The following is a 14,060-nucleotide window of genomic DNA, read 5'->3' on the forward strand; positions in this document are numbered from 1 at the left end:
TTGCCGTTTTCCTCAATTTGAAAATACGCCTCTTCCCATTCACTTTGAAAGGCCCGATTTTCTTGCACAAGGGTGCGAGATTTCTTTGCAGGTTGATCTGAACCTGACATTATCATTGAACCAAAGTCTCCGATATTTTCTAACGCTATCAAGATCAAAGCAAAGAGTAAGAAAATAAAGTACCTGCAGTTACCCCAAACGTTGATTGTCTTATTGACCGAGTCTCTTGTCACCCGTATTCTAATATGAGCCGCCGTCTCGAGCGAAATAAACTTCGCCCGTCTCATTACAGACACCTGATTAGGCTTAGGTCAGACGGTCAGAGCCTTCAGTAAAGCAGTAAAGGTTCGGATTTAAAGCCTACCGAAATTACTATCGGTAATGTTACGTCACAACCCGTACAACTTGTATTACGTAGGATTCTATTGTGATCCGGGAATGACCTTCGCGTCAGTAAACGTGAACATAAACGTACATTTGTTGTGTTGAAGGCGCGATTTATTTATGATCATGAATAATTAGAATTTCCGTAGAAGCATCAATGATTTCACATCGTTAGTGAGAGCCGCACGGAGAGCAGTCGAGAGCCGCATGCGGCTCGGAGAGCCGCGGTTGAGAATCACTGGTATAACCGATCTTCAGATATATATACATGAGATCCTCCTATCCTCTCCCGTCTTATCGCACGCTATGTGAACGGGTGGTATCGCTCAAGTTTGCTGCTGGAATCCAGTACATTGTCTTGGATTGGATTGCAAAAAAAGTAGACAGCCTGCATGACTGGGACAGGAACTGCATTTTAGCACTGGATGAAATGCAGCTGTCCGAGAGCGTGGAATTCGACACCGGGTTGAAATCGTTCGTGGGGTACGTCAGCCCCGAGTTTAGGTCGGGCGAACGAGAAAAATTCGCGTCTCACGCTTTGTGTTTCATGCTGAAAGGTCTCGCCACAGAGTGGAAGCAAGTAATATGTATTTATAATAGGCCTACTCGTGTTCAATCACATGCGCATCCGAGGTAAATAGCATATTGATTTTAACAGCGTATTATTTTACGGGAAATTCGGTGTCTGCCGTGCAATTGTGGGAGGTAACAAATATATTGATCAACGAGTTGGGTCGACGAGAAATGTTCGTCGCGTCTGTCGTAAGCAATCTTCAACTTATTCTAACGAACCTGCTTTTTAATTTGGGTATATTTTCTGGTTAGGGTTCGTTTCAGAATATTATTAAGATTATAAATTAAACACTATTACTTGGATTTTATGAATAAAGAGGGAGAAATCGTTCGAAAAGTCAATTTCAATAGAACCGACGAGCGGGGCAATAGGCAAATTAACGATAGACGGCTGCAGCTTCAGGACCAAAATGGCGAACGGCCTACGTAACAATGAAATGACGACACAATGACCTCGCAATTCCTGTCCTTCTACATTCCTTGGAACGCACTTGCCGTGCCATTGCTGTGTACAGCATTAAAATTCTGATGCGGCGTTTTAACACTGGCACTGTACTCGTCAACATTAAGCCATGCAGCTCGATTCAATTTTCAAATGTGCGATTATTATTCAACTGTAACTGTAGTAAGAGCAATATGGGCGGATATTACGACGTGATCAATAGAAATTCGATTTGTACCAAATGGCCAATGGCTTGACGTTCGATATTGGTGCACTCGTTACCAGTCCATCTGGTGCCGATTAAGTTTATCTGAATATAATATTTTCCGGTTGAAACAAATCGAATAATCGAATTATAAACACTGTGCCATGCACATTGCGCCGTGCCCATAACGCAGGGTTGTAATGACTCGAGTCATGACTCGACTCGAGTCCCGATTTTTAATGACTCGACTTGACTCGAGTCATTTTTTCAAAATACGGATATGACTCGACTCGACTTAAACTCGAGTCATTGCGCAAGTCTCGAGACTCAGACGGCCAAGACCGACATTTCATTGTAATTTCGAAGAATTGTAAGGTAACCACCCTATTAGGATTTCGTTTGTTGGTACTGGTACTTGAAAATGCGACCAGAAACTGCTAAAAGTGAGGAAAATGAGTATATTTTAAATGCCAACCATTCGATATCACCAAACATATAGTTATAAAAAGTGGGTTTAACAAGACTTTAACTAGAAACTAAGTAGTCAACATAATGACTTGGACTCGGACTCGAGTCATATTACCATGACTTGGACTCGACCCTCTGCTCGATGACTTGGACTCGGACTTGACTCGGTGGCGAATTGAAAATGACTCGACTTGGCTCGAGTCAAAACTATAAAAGTGAGATTGACTTGTGACTCGGAGCCTTGTGACTTGGTTACAACCCTGCCACAACGAATTAAACTATGCAGTATGCATATTGCATCAAAAAGTAGGAATTGGCTCGCGAGCACATTTGAGTTTGAGACCTCTGGATTTGAGCGTACGTAGTCGTAGACTAGTAGAATTCTATCTGTAGTAGAGCAGTGTCTTAATCTGCTCAATACTAATCTTAACGAACCTCTCGCATAATTAATTCAAATCGGACTTAGCCTATATATTTGTTTATACATTTATATTACTCGTCTGCAATTGGTTCAGACTTCAATAGTTTCGTATGGATAAATAGGTGGATTGTGGATTGGATCATATCAATTTGTTTCAACTTCTGAGATTTCATATTCTGTCATATATTGGGCGGACATTTACCGACGTGGCCTAGTAGTTCTACGTATATGTGAGCCCCGTTGAATGTAGCCTATAATAATTGCCTCGATATTCGTTACTCGATTCATAATTCATAGTGAATTAGTCTGTACTTCAATCATCTCGTAAAATTAAATGACTTTAATCATGCCTCAAACTTCGAAAATTCGACGTGACTTTGTGACTTTCCTCGTGACTTAACTTAACTTGACTCGAGTCACCTCCAAAAATTTAGCAAAAATACAGTCCCACGCTAAGGCTTCTCAAACAGTTATAACGAAATAGTAGGGTCTGGATTTCGCTAGCAATGATGTGGTATCAGGCATTAGTAGTGTTGCAATAACCAAAAACTTATGCATTCGCAGTAACATGTCGCCATGATGGTAAAACAACGGCAATATTTCCGCACACAATGCTAGCCTGGTGGAGGCAAAATTACGACCGCCATCCCTAGACAAGGGGCGCTAAAGTGGTGGAAATCATCCGCTGATCACGCAAACATTGCGAGCAGCGCACTCCAGTGTTTATATAGCTTAGTGAGTGTACTCGCGGTATCGCGAATCGGTTATAGGCTTCATGCAGTTGCGATGATTGATGCATGTTGATTAGGTGATTAGGATTATTTATTCCGGAAAATCTAATCAAGAAAGGGGAAGATAGTGCAACACCGTAGTAATCAATGCTGTTGTCAATGAGCAGTTTTCTAGAATGTTCGGTATGTAGGTTGCACGTGGAAGTCAGGGAGAAGGATAGTTTTGGTGTGGCTGTGAGGGTGGCTGGAGGTGCTGGTTCTGAGCGAGTATGTCGGCGCTTGAAGTGGTTGGTAAAGTAGGGTAATACGGTAGGAAACATCTAGGGGCTGACAGGGCCACGGGGATTTTGTAGTTATGACTGTGTGTTGCAACGTAGTTGTTTGGGTTTTGTGCCAGTGTATGTTATGCGGTCCCGTTTCGTTATGTCAATATATAGGCGTAAAGCAATGTGGGCTTGTGTTACCGAACCTACAAATACGACGAAGTTCCGGTTAGCCAACGAACTCGAACGTATGTAATGCATATATTCGATAGCCTATCTCGCGCTACCCCATAAGACTACTAACGAGTCCGACTGTGCACTCCGCCTCTCATTTACCGAGCTCGCAATCTCCCGTCTACACGCGCGCCGATAATAAAGGTATTTTCAATCACTCCCGTTTCGAGAACAAAGGAATACTCATCTCCGGCGTTATAAACAAAAGTTGCTGGAATTGTTTCCACACGTGCTAATTCTGTTCCGGACTCTGTTCGACAGTGACAATAATTTCGGAGGAGTCGGAACTTTCGCTATCAATAGCCTGCAACACATCTTCAGATCGTTTTGTTATGGCATTAGCGCAACCGGTTACGACTTGGCGTGGGCACAATAATTAAAGTACTCGAATCTGAATCTGAATCTGAATCTGAATCTGAATTGAGAAGATTATAGCTGCGATCGTATTTTTGACTGGAAACCTCAAAAACGTCGATTGAACAGTTCGCTGTATATGTAACATGTATTACAGAGATGCACACGTTGGTGAAAATGACTGATCGGTGAAGTCGTGATCAACATACAGCTTTCTCGCAAACTGCAATGAAATAGGCATTGTCGAAAAAATCGCAGATTATCTTTACTGTGACATATAGAACAGGCGTTTCAAGGCTGGCTACATATTTAAAAATTTCACATCTTTATTACTTTTTTGACATCAGAATGAATGAAACTTAACTAGTGCTACCATACGTCCTAGTTTGGGTGGATTTGTCGTCCTTTTTAGTAAATCGAAAATGTGATACGAGGACGCCCAAATGTCATTCTTCTCGTATGCGAATCTACTCGAACCGTAATACTCGCTTCGGAATCTCATTACTGCTCAGATACTCGAGTCTTACTATGGATCAAGGATGCTGCCAAATTGTACTTTGCCACATCCGTATTCTAATGCTGCTAATTATAACTACTAGTATGATGGGTTCGGCTGAGGAAAAAGAAGGTATCATTCCCCGCTTCTGCAATGAAATGTGGAATGTGTTTCTTCAGATGAAAAAGGAGTGAGTTTGAAGATTGAGTTTTGTAATAGGTCTACCTATTAAAGAGTGCACTGCCATTTCAGGCTCGTTATCACATTGAAATGAGTTGGTATGAAATATATGGAGAAAAAATTCGCGATTTGTTGGTGTATTTTTCGAACCAGTCCAACGTAAGTTGAATTTATCAAGATGTTGATTTTTGATCTGCGGTAATATATATCCAGAAAATATTCGAATCAGACCTTGAATTTTTGTACCTAGTATTTTTATTTTCTAGCTCTTGTGTTATCTTGCAGTTAAAGGTGCGAACCGATCCAAAGAATGGACCTTATGTGGAGGGCCTATCAAAGTAAGCTTATTGATTTGAATTATATTGGCAAATATAGGCTGCAGTATGTGGGCGTAGTATTGGATATAATGCATTGTACTCAATACATGTGTTTTCATGAAAAATTTGACTGAATAGAAAATCTTACCAGTGCTTACTGGCTGCCTGTATACCCATTTCTGGCATTTGGAAGTGGAAGCAGGTAGCGAAGCTTGGGTTACAGTTTGAAGTCATGGAAGAAGACTGGTGGTAATATGTCAAGGATCGTTGAATTGATTGACAAAGACTTATGTTACTGGGACCTAGATGTTCACTAATCCGAAGTGGGGGAGGTGTCTTGATTATTGTCCTCACAATTGATCAAGAAATAATATTTTGTCGAATTTCATGCGAAAAATCTGTTGAATAAGTGCTAAAAATCAACAATATTTAAATGCAACTACCATCTATGGCCTTATTTTATCGTCCTAATTGATTTCGGTGTTGATATCTCGGGATTGGTTGTAATACTACTGTTGCTGTTGGCCTGTAGGCATTTGGAAATAATTTCAGTAATTGTTGGCTATTTGTTTATGTACAAAATACCCTGATATTTGATCAGTAAACCTATCATTGTCATGAAAAATCATATTGTCATATTGTCTATGTCCCAATCTATATGCAAAAGCTTTGAAAAGTTAATCAATTCAAATTTCTTCAGATATGTGGTTACTACTGTTAGTGACATCCGCTCCTGGCTCCGTGTTGGGAATCGGAGTCGTGTGACTGCCTCCACAGGAATGAATAAATCGAATTCAAGATCACATTCCGTGTTGGTCTTCAATGTTACGAAAACCACGGTAATTATGCTTTTGCATGCTTTATAGTTCCTGGTAGATGGGAGATAGTTGTCGGCATTGATGTACTGAAATATAGTTGGCAACATTGAACAAATAGATACGACATTTTGCGCATATTGACGTTCCAGATGTTATCAGGGACGTGTATATTATTATAAGAGTTTAATTCAACTTAATGTAATATTCTGACAAACCTGTGCCTAGACTGAGGAGCTATATGGTGAACATCACCACAATATCATATGTAGCCGCATCAACTTAGTCGATCTTGCTGGTTTTGAAAAATCCGCTACAGCCAAGACGACAGGATTAAGACTGAAGGTATGTTTCTGTGGAACAAATGCATCGTTACTTCATCGAATAGTTCAACATACCCCAGTAATGCTGATTCCGTTGTCGCAATAGCCACTTGAAATTTGTATAATCGTTTAACGCTTTATTTTAATTCTATAATTGTATATGTACAAATTCTATATGTAAGTCCCTATGGCAGTTGTCGGGAACCTATGGCTCTCGAGCCATATATGGCTCTTTTGGGCATAAGATATGGCTCTTTAGCAAATTGGTAATTTTGTAATAAATTTATGAATATTGCAGCTACTTATGTTAGTAAATTTTCACATTACGCCCAGAATAATTATTTTCGTGGTAGCTTAAACATGTCTTTGAGAGGTAAAGACAGTGGAGTAAACAGGAAGGTCCCGTATCCCCCTTTGCCAAATCCTCAAATTTTCAAGTTGCCGGCCACTAACATCATTTGCGAATTCGATCCACCCGACATCGCCCCTCGAAATTTTGGATTGCACGATACCTTGATTGATCAAAAAGAACAGCAGACATCGCGACGCTTGTATGACAATGCAATTTTCAAATACACCTTTTCTTCCTGATATACGTCGAGAAATGAACTGCCTTGGAAGCAGGGTTGTAATGACTCTAGTCATGACTCGACTCGAGTCAGACTCGAGTCACGATTTTCGGATGACTCGACTCGACTCGAGTCATTTTCTCAAAATACGGAAATGACTCGACTCGAGTAAATCTGTGTATTGACTCGACTTGGACTCGAGTCATTGCGAATGACTCGAAGCAAGTCGTTGACTCGAGATTCTGACGGCCAATACCGACATTTCATTGTAATTTCGAAGCCAACACACTATTGGGATTTCGTTTGTTGGTACTGGTGCTTGAAAATGCGACCATGAAACTGCTAAAAGTGAGGAAAATTGATATATTATAAATGCGAACCATTTAATATCACCAAACAGAGTTAAAAAGTGGGTTTAGGAAGACTTCAACTGGAAACTGAGCAGTCAACACAATGACTTGGACTCGGGTCATAATACCATGACTCGGACTCGATCCTCTGTTCGCTGACTTGGACTTGACTCGGTGGGAATTGAAAGTGACTCGACTTGACTCAAGTCGAAAATATAAAAATGATAGACTTGTGACTCGGAGCCTTGTGACTTGGTTACAACCCTGCTTGGAAGTGACATTCACGATTAGAAGTCAAAATTAAGAACAACCCCAGTATCCATGTTCTTGATTGGCAAATAGCTTTGAAATGTAGGTGTGTACCGCAATGTTTTGTTTGCCGAATACTAGACAAGGCGTTCAATATTTAGATATTCAGAATCAGTGCGACAATAAAATTCGATTAATATCAGTGTTTATACATTCTCAGCTATTTACGATGAGTGGCGCTATCACAGGTGAGGCTCGGCTCTTCTGTGCCTCACTTGTGCATAACCAGTCCTTTCGCGCTTTATTTTCGAAAAATAAATTTGAAAATTGCTTGATTCTGGGAGTAGAAATGTTCAGACTCTCATCATTCATAAACATCGATGGAAAATACCAATAATCATTGAAGGTTTCAATGTATGTAATGCTGTAGTGACCATGTTTGGCTCCACCTACGCGTGTGAGCAGAGAAAATATGGCACACACTGTGAATTCCATGTATTAGTGCTGCCAATACGTCACGAATTTTCTAATAGTGACGTAACAGTCGATTGACATTGCTCTTTAAAAGTTACATTTGAAAATATTGGGTCAATATGGCTCTTCGGTCGATAAAGGTTCCCGGCCGCTGCAATGGCATCGATTTAATGTTCACCGGTATAAGTTTAAGCGTTCAGGCTGTCATTTAATCCTGCTCTCAGTCTACCACCCATAGTTCATTGCAGCAATCAAAATGGGGCAGTGTGTTGAGTAGCGAGGCACGTGACAACACGTGGCCATGTGCAATCCAGTGTAAAATTGCTCAAAACCTGAAACCACTCGTGAAGCTTTACTATCACATAATATTCACTCCATCCCGTCAAATAAGGCTACTTCAACAGGGTTTGTATACCGGGTACTCCTATTGATGCTGTGGCCTGCGGCGTCATCGAATAACTGAGAAATTGACCCGCGACCATCTGAGTTTAAGACCCCTGCTTAAGTTCATGCTCAATAGTTAATTACATTGGATAGAATTGGAGCAGCTCCTTACGTTGACTAATCAGAATCCACATAATAAAATACTATATACCCAACCAAACTATATGTGTAACATTTTTGTGCAATCCATTTATTCCCATGCCATGCTTTCATGCACTACAGAAAAATTTACAGGTTCTTTCGAACAGTTAAGCTTTCTCTGGTGTCTACGCATGCGTATTGCACATTGTGCAACGATGAGGTGTTCTGCGGAAATAAGAATACCAAGTGATTTTCGGATTATTTAACGATCTTCGTCTTGGTCGCATTAGACAACTAACCATTACTAGTAGCACGGATTTATTGCAATCCGTTCTCTGCCTTTAAGCATTATTCTCTATATTTTACGTAGAGAGATGACTTGTACCAATTACAAATCTAAACAATTTAGCGTCGGTAGAAATAATTTTTCATTATCAATTGATTATGGATTACGTTCTTCCTACTATCGTTGTGTTTTGAATTGGAATGTCTTGTTTTTCAACCATTGTCTACCAGTTCATGATTATATGAGATGAGTAAGAATGTAATGGATTTTTTTCTGTTATTTTTAGTTGTCATAGATTTTTTAAATTGAATTGTTTGTTTTGTTTATTGGCATCATTACGAAAAGTACTGTTACTTTTTAGAAGAGTTGCTTTTCTATCAAAAAATTGACTTGACGTTTTAACATTTTTGCCCCACAACCGACCTATTCGTTATTTTCGTAGCTTGCTCATACTTCCAAAATTACTGCTTGGTTATACACAACGAATTTCCATGCTTGCAAAAACTACCTTGTGTCTTTTTCAGGAGGCTACTCATTTCAATACCAGCATTCTGACACTGCGCAGAGTCATATCTGCTCTTTCACAGCAATCAAAATCGCTGACGGTAAAGAAATCGGTCATTCCATATCGGATTCGGCTTTGACATGGTAGGTGACTAATTTCAAGATACATGTCAACTCCTTGTAAATGTCGAATGGATAGAAGGTGCTATATTTTGTATGGATGGTGTGAACGTGCGGTTGACGTTCGCGTTCTGTGTGTGATCCTCAGCATTTCAGAGGTTCACGTTCACAAAAGAGCCTTGGTAGGTTCTGCACTGTGAACGTTTACCGTGTATCACAATTTTTCACGTATAGCCTGCTTATAACATCTTATGGTTGAAATACGTTACATTTCAAGTTAAGGCTACTCTATGCATGGCGTTCGCAGCATAGTTGGATTAATCACATTATTTCAGCTCAATTACACTTTGAATTACAATTACTTACTTGCATGTTTCAATTCCATTACAATTACAATTACTCATTGCCAAAATATCAAATTACAATCACAATTACAACTACATGAAAAAATGTAATTATTACATTCAGCTCAATTACAAATTACAATTACTCCAACTCTGGTTCGCAGCATAAAAAAATTAACACTGAACGAGTAGGCTATGCTCCTTGACAATCTTGAAAATTTCACTTGCTTCGTTGAAAAAGTTTGCTCGGAATATCCAACCTTCCGTTCGTGAATATTTAGTGTCTCTCTGCTGTAGGCTTGACCCACAATAACACGATACATGTAGGTAGTCTGCGAAAGATGCTTATTCAACCAATCAATGGGATTGATATAGAGACTTCGTGGTTCTCTGATGTCAGAAATCAAGCAGACGTAAGGGATCCATATTGATTTTGTTTGTTGATGGTATCGTAACAACCAAATCCGTGCGATTGGGGCGTTGGCAACTGTATATCATGTCAATGGCGTAATATCGGAAGCAAGTATATAGAAACCTGTTTTGCACTGAGCTCAATGTCGACGTAGCAATAGTCAGCCAGACGCCGAATACATAGTCCAGTCTGGCATAGGCCGTCAAGGCGTCAGCTTACATTCCTTGAAAGTCATTATCGAATTTGTTTGCAAAGCGACGGAAGATATAGATTTTTTAAGGTTATTATAGCATTTGATTGCTTCACTTGACGCACATGTTACGTTAAGTCAGCATGTACTTCAGCATTGTGGCATAATTTGGTTGAGTCGTCGTTAGGTATCGTGTACAAGTGCAATCATATATTACTTCACTGAAACGTAGGGTTGGAATTGGTAAAAAAGATGGACTAAAAAGATGGACGTAGTACAGACCTGGGCATGGTGCGGCAAATGGCAAATGCTAGAAGTGCGTTTACTTTGAAGTCTAGTTAATTTGGGTACCCATGTACATTCTGTGAGTAATCTAGGTTCATAATAAGCCAGTATAGCAAATTAGAACGTAACAATTCAAGTTACAAGTCGTCGTTTTCAAATTCAAGTTCAAATCTTGTTTGTTGCCAGGTATGTGCTTTAAACTGTTACGTCATACGTTTCCAAATCCCAATTTGTAAAATAATGCAAATCTGTTCAAGTGATTAGCGGTCATCCTCGCTCACAAATGATGTTATGTCAAGCCATGAAAGATGTGGCTGAAGGCCGACATTTCAACAAGATTTATAGCACTACATATTAATTTACTGCAGAGTGTGATCAGACTAGTTGACCCTACCCAGAGTCATATCGATTACATCCAGTCCTACACTGTTAAGTTTCTTGTTTTATCTTCATGCGTCAATGTTAATTTGGTTTCGGTTGGACGAATCAATAAATATTTCTCTCTCTAGCAAAGTCAGCCGTGAACCGAGGGGGTCATTACATGCTCATTCGTGATCGTGTTCGTAATCGGGACTTTGCTCGACTAAACAGTACATTTATCTTGAGATACGTAATATATCATGAATTCAATAAAAAGATCATGCCTGTGCTCATATTTACAAACGAAGTGTTGCCAAGGAATTGTTGGCAGTTTTGATGAAAAAGGAAATAATTACGTTAATGTTACCATTCTACATGATCTGCACATTTTACTGGTCGCTTATTTATTTTACTGATATAAAAATCTCGCTGATCAGTATCATGAAGAAGAATTGCGTTGATTGCGTATATTGGCATTAACAAGTCGCATATTTTAGGCTGCTGAAAGAAAGTTTGGGTGGCAATTACAGAACTGCAATGATTACTACTGTTAGCCCGGCCAGTAGCAACATGGAAGAGACCCTTGATACGCTCAGTTATGCTGCTAGAGCGAGAATCATTGTGAACTGTGTAAAAATCGCCGAAGAATCGCCAAAGAAGTTTGAAGTGGAGGAGCTATGGCAGAAGCAACTGATATCGAGTGAGGAAAGGAAAGCTCAAGAAATCGCCGAGTTGGAAGTAAGATTGATCTGTTATCCTCATTCACTATAGTTGCAAAGCAGCTGTGATAGTGATAATCAATCTTAACTGAACTGACCACATAAAGATCGTCATTCAGTATTGATACTTTTTTTACCCACCCTCTCAGCATATAGCGTGTATAATAGCGACATAGTCGCTGAATTCAGGTATGCTAGGTATGCCGCGCATACCTAGGATTTTTTTTGGGTATGCGGCGTACCAGAATTCGGTTAGGTGTGTTACTGACTGGCTGGTGAATTGATCCATCTAGAAATAAGCAAGGTATTTCGTAGTGCTGCTGAACAAGTAAGCAAATTAGCAGCAAAACCGCGCAGCAAAACCGCGCAGCAAAACCCCGTCCTTTTGAAATGGCTATTCTGACACTTATATTCAGTTAGTCATATTTTATCAGTGTTGCGCGTGACCACGGCCAATTACCGAGAAGCGTTTTTCCAATTAGCGAGAATCGTTTGTGCACAATGCAACGCAATGCGATTTCCCGCTCAGATGATTGCGAAATCATGACATTGATTGCCGCGCGCTTGACAATCGTCGCTGGCCTGATTTATCGCGTCCCCATCAGGCCTAGTTCGGCTGGCTTTAAGAATCGCATCTGCAATAGGCCCGCAACATATACCATTACTGGCCTAAGCACGCGCACGATACCATCGTTGGCCTGCACAATTGCGTCTGCAATAGGCCTGGTACAAAATATATCATCGCTGGCCTCGCTATCGCGTCTCGGGCCCAGCATGCTTTGGCTCCTATCTCTCTATCGTCTACCAACTACTGATTTGTAGTAGTTCTGTTTTTACCAGCAGATTTTAAAAAAGTGAGTAATTCTAGTTCTAGTTCCAGCTGTGTATTTAAAATTATTTAGTTGCCGAACAGGTGTTGTCGTTTGTGAATCGCGATAACGGGGTTCTGTTGTGATGTTCCTGCAGCCATTGCAGTGACGTGCGGTGAGGTTCATGGCTGGTGAGTCACGCCCCCCCCCCTCACACACACACAACACGCACGCAAGCACGTAAAGCACCTGATAAGGAGACGTGAAATGTGAATAACAACAGCAGCGGGTATAGAGAGCATTTTCTTTGCACACTGATAGCCGATGCAATTCCACATTCTATAATACATATAGGACTGGTCGCTATTGTGCAAAATGGGCAAATTTAGACAAATAATAATTACAATCTCTTCAAGTAGGCCTTCCGGTACAAATTGTTCGAAGAACATCGAAAAAGCATCCTCAGATACAATTTTTTTTTTCAGTAAAAAACACTAGATTTGCCGAATTTCGAAAGAAAATGCACTAGGTCAAGTCAAAATAAACTAGATCGAGTGTTTAGGAGTGGCTCCACTGACCGCAAACAACAACGCAGGCTTTGTAAGTATATGGCTATCACAATCACATACCACAATCAGGGGTTAAAGAGATTGCAGTTGCAGTCGAACACAGCATTAAGGACACAAACAACGACAATGCAGCCTTTGCAAGTAGCTATCATATACCACAATTTAACGTAGCTATGGCTACATAAGCTACATAAGTATAAGGGAATGTATTGGCTGCGAATTATGCATTGGCCGTCGCTACCGCTACTTATATAATTCCTACAAGACTGTTGGATTCCGAAATCAATAGCGCGTTTCACTGCGTTTCGATTGTCCAATTGTTAGCGAATAGGGCATGAAGCAGATTCATTTGTGCCTCACCTAGCCATTGTTTCTCTATGATAGCATTGTCTGTAATAAAGGCGAAGGTCACCTTCCTTGGCGATTTATGGGGGTTCTGGTGCCCTGACATTGTTATTATTTATATTTTCGGAATCAGTGTGACCATACCATTTCAGTGATACCAGTGATTAAGAATTCCGAGCTATTTATGATGAATTGCATAGTTGCAGGTGAGGCACGACCCGCCCGTGCCTCACCTCTCCTTTTGCGCTGTATTTTTGAATAATAATGATACAAATCGATGATGTTGGATGAATGAAATGTTCAAATTTAGTTATTTTGAACATCGATGTGTAACATCAATATAATCACGACTCATGGATGGGTTTCACAATTTCCACTTACTCATCCAGACGACAGGTGAGGCACTGCCTCACCTGCCTCATTATACCGCACGCCACTGAGCCATTGCTACCTCAGAATCATCACCACTAACAGGGGTTGGGATTTGGAGGTTGAAAATCCCACCAGTTGAACCAATACGATCCAATACCTATAAAATTAAAATTAATGTGTTGATTCGGAATTGAGTCTATTCGTTAGTTGCAATTCATTTTGAAAATCCAGTAGATTCATTTTGAAAACCCAGTAGTCCCAGTAGTCTAAGCTGCCTAGATAACCTATGTTCTTGTAGCATTGTTATCAATTGCATCTCCTTCCCTGAAAGGGTTGGTACAATTGTGGCTAGTGCTACATGGTAGCCATTGC

The 14,060-nt window shown here is 40.3% G+C and overlaps 1 protein-coding gene across 1 annotated transcript in view; it reads left to right on the forward strand.

Moving 5' to 3' along the window:
- Window positions 1-652: 652 nt before the first annotated feature.
- The window catches only part of LOC145456029 (kinesin-like protein KIF14), a 31,011-nt gene continuing 17,603 nt past the window's right edge, over window positions 653-14,060 (forward strand). Inside the window, exons 1-4 of the mRNA XM_080334060.1 lie at window positions 653-964; window positions 7,595-7,622; window positions 9,184-9,307; window positions 11,372-11,612. Coding sequence (XP_080190186.1) covers window positions 653-964; window positions 7,595-7,622; window positions 9,184-9,307; window positions 11,372-11,612 — 705 coding nt within the window. The remainder of the gene's footprint in view (window positions 965-7,594; window positions 7,623-9,183; window positions 9,308-11,371; window positions 11,613-14,060) is intronic.

Source organism: Botryllus schlosseri, chromosome 14 (genome assembly GCF_051294905.1).
Source record: "Botryllus schlosseri isolate E-star chromosome 14, Bs_hap1, whole genome shotgun sequence".
NCBI lineage: Eukaryota > Metazoa > Chordata > Ascidiacea > Stolidobranchia > Styelidae > Botryllus > Botryllus schlosseri.